This window comes from Symsagittifera roscoffensis, chromosome 6 (genome assembly GCF_963678635.1).
Source record: "Symsagittifera roscoffensis chromosome 6, txSymRosc1.1, whole genome shotgun sequence".
Taxonomy (NCBI): Eukaryota; Metazoa; Xenacoelomorpha; order Acoela; family Convolutidae; genus Symsagittifera; species Symsagittifera roscoffensis.
In genome coordinates, this window is record NC_087067.1 from 26273853 (window position 1) to 26287506 (window position 13654).

Here is a 13654-nt window from a genome sequence, read left to right on the forward strand (position 1 = left end):
GAACAGGTTTTTTTCGTTCGTTTTTGAGATGCTTCAACTACGGAGAAGGCTGTTAATTTTACTATTTTTTTTTGTTTTTCACACCCCGTTGCCACCATGCAATTTCTCACCCTGCTGACAAGTGAGCCCCGTGTATCCCGTCTGACACTTGCAAATGAACCTGTTCCAGCCCTCGTAGCAGAAGCCACCGTTGCGACACACTGAGTTGTTCTTGCAGTGACTCATGTCTGAGTGAACACAATCCACCTCCACGTCCCCCCTGTGCCTCTGTTCTATGTACCCCGTCAGGTCCACCACTCCCCCATTTAGCTTGAAGTTGCCCATACAGCCTATGAAGTTGTACCCACGCTGCGCTGAAAATAAAAGCGAGCACTAGACTTTCATATCCGTTTTTAAAAAGGAAAACATTTTTCAAGTGCAATTTATTACGCTATTACGAAACGAAAAGAAGAAAATCAAATACTATCACCAGCTCTCAGAACCAAATCTCTGTTTTTTCTCCAATTTGTGGCGCCTTAAAACCAGGTTACACGGCGTTCTCGCAGTAAGAATCCAATTTGTTGTAATTGTTCTGAATTTCACAGTAAAATGAGTCTAAAATGCAAGCACACTATTTTTTAAGATTAAGAACAAAAGCAATTTCAAATCCACTTTCAAAGACAAAAAATGAATCCATTTTCAAGCAGAATATTAATTTTATTACAAAAAATCTCATCAGTATCATTTTCCAAAGTACAGCAAAAATGGGAGATTCCGCTCCCCCGAAAAGTTAAAAACAGCCAAAATCACTCAACAGTTCATGTCAATAAAGACGCAAGTTTCCAAAAACTTTTGCCGAACATTTCGCCGTACCCGCGTTTGAGTTCCATATACTATTAATTTTAGAAAAAAAATGATGTATTTTTCACTTTTTAAAACCTTGATGGTTTTTTTGTTCGTTTTTTCTATCAGGAAAAATTTTCAGGCTCAAATTTGATTACTTTTTTGCGGTTTGACATATGATTTCTTTTTAAATTCACTTCATTCTTTTTGTTAAATGAATGCAAACTCCACTTTCGAACAGCAAATGAATGACTTCGATAATGTCAAAAAAGGACTTCTATCGTCTGAATTTATAACAGAATAAAAAAAAATTGAAATTGAATTAATTTTATGTTGTTACAATAAATTAACTACTGATCCAGTGTTCTCTAAATAAAATAAAGGAACGAAAAATGTGACAATTATGAACAGCACATAAAACTCAAAGAGCTTCTACGTGATTACTTTTTTCTTCAAAATTCGGAAAATGTTCCAACTTTTTTCCAATTTCTTGAGCAAATCCAACAAAAGGGTCTCTTCTTTTGTACTAATTTATGACATCTGACTTATCCTAAATAAAGTTTCATGACTTATCCTATTTTTTTTTTCTAAAAACGACTTACAGACAATTCCAAAAAAGGCCTAAAAACGACTTTCCTGGGCTGTTTTTTTGTAAAAAACACATTGACGGCAAAAGCTTTGTCAAAACTGATTTTATAGTATTTTGTGAGGGCCGGGAAATTCAACTTTCGTTTGTTTGGACGACTATTTTTAGGCGTTGCGGATTAGCTGGCTGGGGTGGGGAGTTAACTCGGTCCAATCCTGGATCAGCGCCTGAATTACAGAGATACTAAACATTATGTAGCTCCATCATAAACACAAGCTAAATATGTTGAACTGAACTCTGAATTTGAGTTACTGAGAATATCGTTTCCTTTTAGTTATTTTTTTCAGCCAATCAGACTCCAGCTTTTCACACTTTGGCTTGCTTTACTGCTTAAATTCGCTAGTTACATTTGGTGGATGATCGTTAATTTGTTCACTTGGTTGATTAGAGGGGGAGGGGCGGGGGAGAACTTGTTCACACGGGCCGAATAGTTCAGAAACGAAAAAGCCTTCCTATTATTTTCAAGTGAGTGCTACGCATTATCGAAATATTACATCATACAAAGAAAGCATATGAAAATTCGGGCTAAAATTGCACCATTTTTGTACCAATAAAAATTTTGCAATACCAATTATCTTCAAAACCTCGGGCGTCCTTTCTGATGTTTATTTGTTTCAACTTCATTTGGTTTTCTGCAATTCAGCAAAATTATGAATGAAACGATTTAATTTCACGCAGGTTGAAAACACTGATAATTAGTGCGCATAATCGAAAAACTGTACCGATTTTGCCACAAGAAAGGTTTGGCACCATCATGTCCAAATTTTCATTTCACGTTTTCATCACGCCTAAGGTCTCCGAGAATTAATCACTTTAACTTTTTTTAATGTTCATCACTGCAACTACTGAATGGGTTTTAATGATAGGTCTGAGAAAAATGCTTTATTGCAAAATTGATGGGGGGGGGGGTGCAGGGGCGGATCTAGGATTTTCTCGAGGGGGGGGGGCGGCTTTTCAAAAAATTTTCAAAAATTATTTTGACGACCTTTTTTTTTTAGGTCGATCAGATTGATTTTCCGAGCTCTCCCAAAGCAGTACAAAGCAGTAAAAAGACCCTGTTTCGCCAAATTTTCTGCGCCTTTTGAAAAAACGGGGGGGGGGGGGGTAGCTCAAATTATACGGTAGGAAAAAGAATTATTTAAAAATATACACAGGAGATATTTCTGGGCCAGTGAAAACATGATTTAATTAGGACTTTTTTCGATTTGGTCATATTAGAGGACATTCTTAGACTTTATTGCAAATGTAAGAGATTTTCGAGTTTGTATCAAAAACAGACTATTTCGACGTTTGATTAATGATACAAAAGTAACAGCTTTCGCGTATTTTCTGGATGGATTTTTTTCACGTGGTGTTTTTACTTGGTTGCATAGGACATTGGGCTTGATCTCTAAAGTGAAATATTTGTCTCTTGTTGATGTAAGAGAGCACTGACTTTAGTCTTGAAAGGATCATTTTTTGAATTCGTCTGTCTGATTGAGGATGTTGTTTGAGTTTGACGCAAAAGGGGACAATTTTGACTCGTCTTTGGAGAAAATAGTTACACTTTTTATTTCTACTCAAAAAAGGACTTATTTGATTTTGCTATTGAATTGGTTTTCGTTTGATTAAGCATTGTTTGATTTTGTCTTCAAAAAGAAGTGCTCTTTAAAGGTTACACGATCTTTAAAGGTTACAAAAAACACGTTCTTTAAAGGTTACAATTAATGGGATCCAAGGAAGATCCATGCTTGGTTGGTTTTTCAAGGAGGACGTTTATGATCATTAAAGAACATTATCTCTTGATTTTTTTAATCATTGATCATAAAATGTGTATCACCATAGGCCATACTGAAAAGCATATTTTATTAATTCAATACCACCGACTGATTTTTTCTTTCAAATTACCACGTTTTTTAAATAAAGATTTAGAAAAATTAGGCTATAAGTTTGGGACTTAGGTTGTTCAGCAATGAAATGTTGGATACACGGAACCTTTAGGACTCAAACATGCGTTGATTTTGTGTGGCTCTTCTAAGAAATTTGTAAAACAAGTGAAGCTTGAACTACAAACTGAGTTGTCATATAGATACACAACAGTCCAGGATTAATATTTTTGCTCTGATTTTCGAAGAAAGTGAGGAGTATATGTGCTCGGGAGGTTTTTCATTCAGAATAATTTTACAAAACTCGGGGAATCGCTCGTTTGGTTTGCATTGGTCCAGCCGTTTGTGCACACTACTATAGGAACCTTGCTCGTTTTAGTATTTTTCACGCGTGGTGAATTATTCCGCTCCACAAAATCGTTCTATCCTGAATTGAGGCTGCTAATTGGTTTTATGATTTCCATTCAATACTCAAAGTGTAATACTTAGTTTTTAAAGCTCTTTTCGATTGAGTATAAGAGCAAATGTGTTTGCCATGGCATAGTTAGTCCGTAAATCAGTTTTCAAATCCATCTTCTTAGTTGTGTTACTGTTATTATGGTTGAATGCCTGATTTTACGTTGTAATGTATAAACAACAAACTTTTTCACAAAAATTAGTCTGTTTGCTCTACAAAATTTCATGTCAATGTGATAACGTAAAATTAATTTTTCAAAAATTGAAATCTTAAATGAGGGAGAGTGAACAAGAGCCAAATTTCATATGATCAAAGTATTTCATATTTTTGCCAAAAATCAATTACCAAAATTTATTCGAGACCAATTAAATGGCAATCGGAACATCAGGGCTTTTCACTGACACGAGTTGTGTTGTTTTTAAAGTATGAAGGTTTTGTTTAGATTCGAAGAAGTTATGATCTCTAACAATTAGTTGGATGCAAAAAATTGGAAAATTCAATAGCAAAATGTCAAATGTGCAGCATGTAGGATCAGAAACCTTTAGTTTGAATGAATTTAACAAAAAATATATTGTTCATTTTACTTCATATTGCTGATGGTTAAATAAAATATGTAATTTTTAATCAGACTTCATAAAATGTGCAAAATATAAAAGCAGTTTGTATCTGATGAAGTAATTTTCTAATTTGAGTGAAAGACTGAATCAATACTTTGAGTAATGAGGAAATACTACGCAGGGAATTATCTAATACAGAATTTAAAATGTGCACAGACAATTTGAATTAGAACAATTTATAATTGCATCACTGTTTTTCTTTTGACAAAATAAAGAAATGGGCCATGAAATTTATTATTATTTTTCCCTTCGGTACGATGCTTGTTTTTTTTTTGGCTTTTTTGTCCAGCATAATACCGAATGTTAGTCATTACACGCTTCTTTTTTTGTTTTTCTCGCGTTCAAGTAATGAAAGCTCACAAAGTTTCTCGCGTTTAAGTAATGAAAACTCACAAAATTTATCGCGCTTAAGTTATTGCGTTTAAGTAAAGAAAACTCGCAAATAGTGGGCTATATCTTTAGTTCCCTAGAAGATGCTTGACAATTTTGAATAACTTGTTCTAGACTTTGAAAAACATTCTGACGACTATGATATAAAATTAATCAAATTTTAACAAAGTTTATTTTTATGTTTTGTTCAATTTACTAACTTTCTATTTTTTAATCCGTCAATTCATTCATAGTTTTGGCTAAATCTATTTTACCAAAGAATATTCACGACTAATTAAATCGGTTCATTTAGGACGGATCATTTAGGACTTTGCCCTGATACGAGAAGTCTTGTTTGAATTTAAAATCAAATCAAATAGATTTAAATTATATAAGAAATTTTGTTTGACTCCAACAAAAGCTTGAATTGGTATACTATGGTCGATTTTCCGACTTCCTTTTGATTTGTCCCAAGTATTTTTTGGTTGTGAACATTGTCAAAAGCATGAATAAATTGAAAGGACTGAAGAAATAGTTACCATTTTGTTTTGCAAATTATTCACGTTCTTTTTCGCGCCATCTTAAATGAAGAGCGTAATTTAGCAAATGATTTTGAACTGAACTTAAAAATAATCTCAACTCAAAGTCCAAAATATCATGTTTGGTGTGATCGGCTCTTTTTCCTGGTGTAACGAGGGGTTTTACAAGCTTAATTATGAAAACCAAATATGTTTAGCACAGCCTAATTAGTCTGCATGTCAATTTTCATAACGATCGGACAATTTGAACAGTAACTTTACTAGTAAAAAATTGCAGGTGGGGGTAAAGGAAACAGAGCCGCGTGATCAAGTTGGAAATCTTTTCCTGAACAAATTGAAATAAAAAACATGACGACCTGTCTAAGTGTGTGTATTCAATACATTCTTAACACTGAAAAGTTTGACTTGGAAGACCAACCACAGTTGAAAGTTACGTCCAAAACGTCTCGGTTTGAGACGATATCGGAGAACGTCCTCTTTAAGACGAACATATCAAGAAAAAGTCCCCAACTGCAACTACATCAAAAAACTCTTTTTTGGTCACCACGCACGTTCATTTAAATCAAGTTTTTGTGGGCTTTGATGTTGTCCCGCAACGTGTTTTTTGGAAATTTCATTTGCCGTTTTTTTGTTATTTGATCTTTCTGCGATTTCCCTATTTTATTTCCTAACATGGAATGAAATTGGGGGTTGACCTTTGACCTACCTGACCACATCTGTCTGGGGAGTGAGTATCGGTCATTGACTGGGCTCCGCTCGACTCCCCCCACCTGTAGGGGTCCCTCCAGGTCCAGAGACACGCCATCCATGTTGACCTGGGTAGTTCTGGTGTCCAGGCGGATCTTCCACGATGCTCCCAGCCGGATGATGGAGACGTCGTGCCACATTGCATCTGTCACTCGGCGACTGAAGCACGAATGACAAATTAAATTGACCAATCTTTAGCCATTTCACCCATTTAACCATTTAATTAACAAAAATTTAGCCAATATTCAACCATTTATTAGATTTAACCATTTAATCAACCATCGTAAATTCAATCAACCATTTGTTTATCATTTAATCTAATCCGCCATTCATTTACATCCATTTAAAAAAGAGAGAGTGAAAAATGATTTTTGCCATAAAATAGAACATACAGCAGGTACAAATTTAAGTTACAAATCAAATGACAATCATTCAGGACGACGTACTCAACTTTTTTGGTTTGGTTTTCAAAAAACCAGACTAAAAATTCGCCATAACTTGTTCTTCTGCGAATGAGAATCCTTCAAATTGAATTTATAGGTCGAGCAGACAATTGAAACATCGCGGTTAGAAAGCAGCTGCATTACAAGACGGCCACAGTCCGAAAAGCTGGACCGGTTTTGTTCCAAATTATAGTAACCCGGGTAAGCTAGCCATGGGAAACCCTTAGACTTCGTGCCAGGAACTTAAAAGCTCCAGGGCACCCCTGCTATCCTGGAGTTCTTGCAGAAAAAATTTCGGACCTGCAAAAAACTTGGAAAACCATGCCTGGACACTTACTAGGAACCGTTTCAGGATATCAAGGAAATGAAAACGTTTTCAAAAAGTTTTGCATCAGTCAGCTTTTATTTGGAAGATGTTCTAAATAAACTCTCAGTAGATATTATAATTTATATTTTGCCTAAGACACCTGGGATTCCTAGCAAATTTCTTTGAAAACTAGCCTGGACTCTTAAACCGATCCAGGAAAGCCAGGGAAATTCTTGCAAAACTTCGACCTGGTTTTTCCGCTGACCAGGCCTGGCTCCAGGGATGGCTCAGGGATGAACTTTCATGGACAGGCAACTCGGGCAGGATATAGTTAAGCTAACTACCCTAACTAGGTTCAACAATAAGCCAAGGAAATTTCTGAACAGTTCATCAGATAAAAAAATGAAAGCCAAGATTTGTCAAACGAACAGCCAGAAAAAGTTTTCTTTTTTTTAGTCGGCGGATACGAGCTCGCTTATTTTTTTTGGATCTGATCAAAAGTGCTATACTTAAAAACTGCGGTTCCTAATAACTCTCTTCGGTCTAGATGTTCAGAAAAATTTGTCCAGTATTGTTCAATCTTATCGACATGCAGGTTGAAACAGGGGCTGATTTAGGGGGTGCGCAGCTGCCGCTGGTGCAGACGCTCGCTTCCTCAGAGATTTGACCCCCTCACTACCCAAGCCACCCCTCACCACCAAAATCACCCCTAACCACCACCTCTTTTGTGCATTTTATGACATTCATTTTCGGCCGATCCTAAAGTTTTGCTTAAGGCGCTTTGCGGCGCCAAAATATACTAACTTTGAGGGGGAGCGCGCGCCGAAAAAACGTAGTTTTTTATCACAACTTTCCGAAAATTGCTAAAAATTGCTTTTTTACCTGTTATTTAAAAAAAATTGTCTGCTGCGTAAAACATTTTCTCATAAAAGAAGTTGCGCTTGAAAAATTGACTGGGCAACCTAAGAAAATGCCGACATTTTTTTGATCAGCCAACCCCTTTCCCCGAAGGGGCCACTGGGATGAAAAAAAGTTTAATCACACTATATAGTCAGCCCTCGGAATCAGGTATTTTCTACTACTATTGTAGTCTTTCAATGAAACTTTACAATAACCAATCAATTAAAGTATATTAAAAAACGATTTTTCTGTTCAGATTTTCAAAAAATGTGTTGCTTGATATTCATTATCTTTTTATAACTTTGTAAACTGTTTCATTATCCCTATTTTGGCTACAAATACACTTGACAACTTAAAAAAAGAAGTTGATAAAAATTTGTTGAATTTAGCGTTTTTTTTTTTCAATTTTTTTTTCAAGTTTTCGAAATCTAAAATCTTAGCTTAAAATTGTACGACATCAGTTATAGAAATATGATTATAAACATTATTATGATAGTTTTGTGATTATTTTTTGTATTAATACTCGTGATTACGAGTGATCAAAACCGTATCGTACCGAAATCTATCTATACACGTACCCGAACCCGTACACTAACACGTGCCCGTAACCGTACCAGCATTACCCAGTCCTGTGCCAGAAGTCGGCAGTCAATTTGATAAACGCTTTTACTGGCAAAGAAAACCATCAACAATAATTAATGAAAACCCCTACCAGGATATTTTTTAACCAAGTAGATATCCTCCCTCAAAGCCGTTTAGGGAGGATGATGTTAACTTGGTTCTGAGTTCGAATTTTCAGCCAATCAGAATCGAGTTTTTTTTTCAACGCATAATAACTTAATTTAAATCCGCTTCATAACTTTAATTTGAATCTAACGCTGGGTGTAGGATCTTGGTCTATTTGGGGGGAGGATGTTAACTTGATCCTATTTTTGACCTATATAAAAGTGTAGCGCGATCTCCACACAATTTGAAATTTTTACTCGGGTTTAATAAGTTTCAAACTGTTTGTGTTTTGTAGTCACAGTTTACTTAATCTGGGTTTTCCTAAAGTTCAGAATAAAAAAAAATTACAAGGGATAGTTTTATCTGTTTTGGCTTGATAACATGTTTGAAAAATAGGAGATGATAATCTACTATAATCGTGGAATAAAGTTTTTTTTCCGTGGAATAAAACTGAAAATGCAGTTTTACACTGGATACAAAATCACTAAAACATCTGAACTTAGTGTTAATAATTAATTGTTTTTGAAAAAATTATTATTATAATGATCATCTTTTCGATAGTTTTTGGGGAAAAATTTGATCCTGCCATTTTCCGACAAAGTTATTGAGAAACTTCCAGAATAAAATATTCCCCTCTGAACTTACCAACTGTTTGATATGTTACTGCGAAATCAGATACCTTTCGACCCAAAAGTCAACTAAAAAGTCTGGATTTACAAAAAGCAGTCCTGAGCACGTATGAAGTTATTGGATTCATTAAAAGTTCTCTTAGATGTGATCAGTTCTGGGCAACCTAAGAAAATGCCGACATTTTTTTGATCAGCCAACCCCCTTCCCCGAAGGGGCCCCTGGGATGAAAAAAAGTTTAATCACACTACATAGTCAGCCCTAGGAATCAGGTTTTTTCTCCTACTATTGTAGTCTTTCAATGAAACTTTACAATAACCAATCTAATAAAATATATTAAAAAACGATTTTTCTGTTCAGATTTTCAAAAAATTTGTTGCTTGATATTCATTATCTTTTTATAACTTTGTATACTGTTTCATTATCCCTATTTTGGCTACAAATACACTTGACAACTTAAAAAAAGTTGATAAAAATTTGTTGAATTTAGCGTTTTTTTTTTTCAATTTTTTTTTCAAGTTTTCGAAATCTAAAACCTTAGCTTAAAATTGTACGAGATCAGTTATAGAAATATGATCATCAACAATATTATGATAGTTTTGTGACAATTTTTCGTATTAATACTCGTGAGTACGAGTGATCAAAACCGTATCGTACCGAAATCTATACACGTACCCGAACCCGTACACTAACACGTGCCCGTATCCGTACCAGCATTACCCAGTGCTGTGCCCGAAGTCGGCAGTCAATTTGATAAACGCTTTTACTGGCAAAGAAAACCATAAACAATAATTAATGAAAACCCCTACCAGGATATTTTTTAACCAAGTAGACATCCTCCCTCAAAGCCTTTTAGGGAGGATGATGTTAACTTGGTTCTGAGTTCGAATTTTCAGCCAATCAGAATCGAGTTTTTTTTCAATGCATAATAACTTATTTCAAATCCGGTTCATAACTTCAATTTAAATCTAACGCTGGGTGTAGGATCTTGGTCTATTTGGGGGGAAGATGTTAACTTGATCCTATTTTTGACCTATATAAAAGTGTAGCGCGATCTCCACACAATTTGAAATTTTTACTCGGGTTTAATAAGTTTCAAACTATTTGTGTTTTGTAGTCACAGTTTACTTAATGTGGGTTTTCGTAAAGTTCAGAATAAAAAAAATTAGGGATAGTTTTATTTGTTTTGGCTTGATAACATGTTTGAAAAATAGGAGGTGATAATCTACTATAATCGTGGAATAAAGCTTTTTTTTTCTGGAATAAAACTGAAAATGCAGTTTTACACTGGATAAAAAATCACTAAAACATCTGAATTTAGTGTTCATAATTAATTGCTTTTGAAAAAAGTTATATTATATTGATCGTCTTTTCGATAGTTTTTGGGGAAAAATTTGATCCTGCCATTTTCCGACAATGTTAATGAGAAACTTCCAGAATAAAATATTCCTCTCTGAACTTACCAACTGTTTGATATGTTACTGCGAAATCAGATACCTTTCGACCCAAAAATCACCTAAAAAGTCTGGTTTTAAAAAAAGCAGTCCTGAGCACGTATGAAGTTATTGATTCATTAAAAGTTCTCTTAGATGTGATCAGATCTGATTCTGGAAAAAGTGTCGCTATAAACCTAATTTCCAACAGCGCGTCTAATAGGCTTAATTTTTCTTGAATTAATTAACACTGCCCAAAATAGTATCGAGATGTGGAGATTTGTTGACAAAAATTCTAGTCCCGGGTTGACAAAAATGCTAGTCATGCGTTTTCGTTTATAGAAAAAAGCTCATCATTTAATTCCCTACCATTCTAAAGACAACAAATGTTGAAAATAGCAAGACTAGCATTTTGCTCTTAGTGTAATTAAATGACAGGCATTTGTCCCATAACAGAAGTGTTTGTTGAAATTTTTTCCATAAATGGAATGGTATAAAAAGCAATTTTCTTAAGTAGACACAGTTTCAAACCCATCAAACCCAGGAAAAAAGTTTATAGGCGAGATACTTTTTTAAAATCTGAGTCCCAGATAACAATATCAATATCTGTAAGATGATATTTTAAAAATTATGTCGAAAATGCTTAGATAAAAAGTCAAAAATTGACCGAGCAAAAAAATTATCCCTGGTATATATATTCCGCATTTCTTCGAAAATCGGAACAAAAATTCTGTAGATGGCTATGAAGCTTCTATTTTAAAAAATGCGGAGGTTGTAAATTTTAGCTTCTTTTTGGGACAAACTTTTGGTTTTGTTTAGTTTGCTGCAAAACTGAAAAAATATATTCCTTGTGATTTTTAATTCTTCTGTGTAAAAAAACGGTGTCTGGACTACGTTAAAAGTAAAATTTAAAACTGATTGCTTCAAATTTTGTCGGAAACTTCCTGCTTGATCATAAAAAGGGATTATCGACCAAACTGAGAACTAAAAATTTCTTAAAAAATTGTTTATTGTACAGTATTCATGAAATAAATTTGCAGAATTAGCACTTTTTCCAAGCAAAAAATCTAAAAAATTTGACAAAAAAGGGCTGTTATTCAACAAAAAACGGAAATAATAAACTTAAAAGTTTTTAGAAATAAAATTGAAGGATTTCGGAATCTTGGTTTGTAAGGAAAAATGTTTGTCAACCAACTTTCATAACTGGAAATTCAATGAAACGCATTTTTTTTCTAGACTACATTAAAAAATTTTCTGACAAAAATTGTTTTTTGTGTGAAGTTCAACCCGGTTAACCTATCAAAACTAATTTTTTCATCCAATCGAAATCGATAAACAAACACACGAGAGCTTTATTAATTCCACTGCAAAGTATATGGCGGAATGGGCAAATTTTGTCTGGTTCTGATTCGGAGGGGGAGGGTTGGTTTTGGAGGTGGATGTTAAATTTTTGGCACCGTTTTATCGACGACGGAAATGACAGACATACGAGCTTTGTTGGGCTCTTTGCCGCGAACAGCGATTGTGCCCCCTGCTTACATGAACTCCGTGCAAGTATATTTATGTCTATTTTTTTTTCGGCTGAGAATTGCAGCCTGACCAGCACCGACGACGATGAGCACGGATGATGGTGGGCTAGATCTTCTATGAACTGATATGAGAAAGAGTTGCAAAAAATTGGAACAGACAAAATTAATTAAAAAGAGTTCTCAAGGTCGACTGAAAACTTTAAATTGCATAACTTTTTGTTCAAAACTGGCGTATTGCTCTTTTTAATTACTTTTGTCTGTTCCAATTTTTTGCTTAATATTATTCTTACTTCCTGGGCGCGTATATTTTGTCTCTGGTGGCGTTTCCCTGTCCAGTGTAGATGGCATAGAAGAGATATCCGTCGTACAGTTCTATGCCGAAGAACTCTTTGTTCTTCAAAGCACCATCATTGTACACAAGCACGCCGAATGGCTCATTCGTCCTAAATTACAGCAACAATTGAACATCTTTTTGTTTGGTTGAAGTTGTCCCCTGTACAAAAATGCTGGGGGGGGGGGGGGGGGGGTTCATTACAGGGTACAACAAAATATACATACCCTCTAAGAAGTTTTTTGAAGGGATGGATATTCGTTACTAGGTAATCTATGGGATGGGGATAGTTGAAAAGATCCAAAACTGTTAGAAGGAGGAAAAAAGTTAAAAAATACAATTAGCAAGATAAACCTGAAAGTAAGGATAACGGCCCCATAAATTGCCTCGAGCTGTATTCAGCAGAAAAAAGAAAAGATCGAGGTAAATTGGTAGTGATGATGCCCACCAACTAAATCCTGTTTATTTTGATGATTTTCAGGAGATTATGGCATTTTTTGTGCACAAAATCTTGTTTATAATGATGATTTTTTTGAATTAATTGTTGTTCTTATGCTGAAAGTCTTGTTTATTTTGATGATATTCAGCCTTTCTTGTTTTTTTTTCTGCACAATTTTTTTTGATGTTTTTCATGAAATAATTGTAAATTTTATGGCTCAAAATTTTTTGTATCGATGATGTTTAAGGTTTTTGTGTATATTTATGTGCCTAAAATTTCGTTTTTACTGATGATTTTCTTAATTTGTGTCCTTTAGTTGGATTCAACTTAATTTTTGAGTTTTAAAACAGCATGCTTGTAAGAGCAGAAAAATTAATTTTGTAGTAATCATAATCCATTTTTAGACAATATAATCAATTTTTTGGGTCCCTAGAAGTTGCATTACATTCGATTACAATCGATGTATACATAATTTATACAGATTTCACACAGTAAAAATATCAGTTTTCTGGACTACATAATCGATTTTTCTGAACTGTATAAAATCCTTATATTATCAATTTTAGTGTCTAAATTGGGTTACTTACAGTCAACGTTTTACTAGCATAAAGTCTGCATAGAAATTAATTGGGGGAGCTCTTGTCATAGCGCTGGATATATACACTCTTGTCCACCTAAATGCCGAGTAGCATGAAAAAAATTGCGTCCAGATCACAATAACTGACTTAAATATTAGGCTCTTTTCCAGTTTTCCCCTTTCAAAATACCGAGTTTAATGTTTGTTTTACATGTTATTTCGGCTGAATGCGTGATGTTACGTTGTAAAGTATGAAGAAAAAATCTGTTCACAGTTGTCG

At 34.5% G+C, this 13654-nt stretch overlaps 1 protein-coding gene across 1 annotated transcript in view; it reads right to left on the reverse strand.

The window, feature by feature from the left end:
- The window catches only part of LOC134848668 (neurexin-1-like), a gene marked incomplete in the record, with an annotated part of 223124 nt that overhangs the window by 74781 nt on the left and 134689 nt on the right, over positions 1 to 13654 (reverse strand). Inside the window, 3 exon segments of the mRNA XM_063866185.1 lie at positions 111 to 353; positions 6022 to 6221; positions 12318 to 12470. Of these exon segments, the coding sequence (XP_063722255.1) occupies positions 111 to 353; positions 6022 to 6221; positions 12318 to 12470 (596 nt within the window).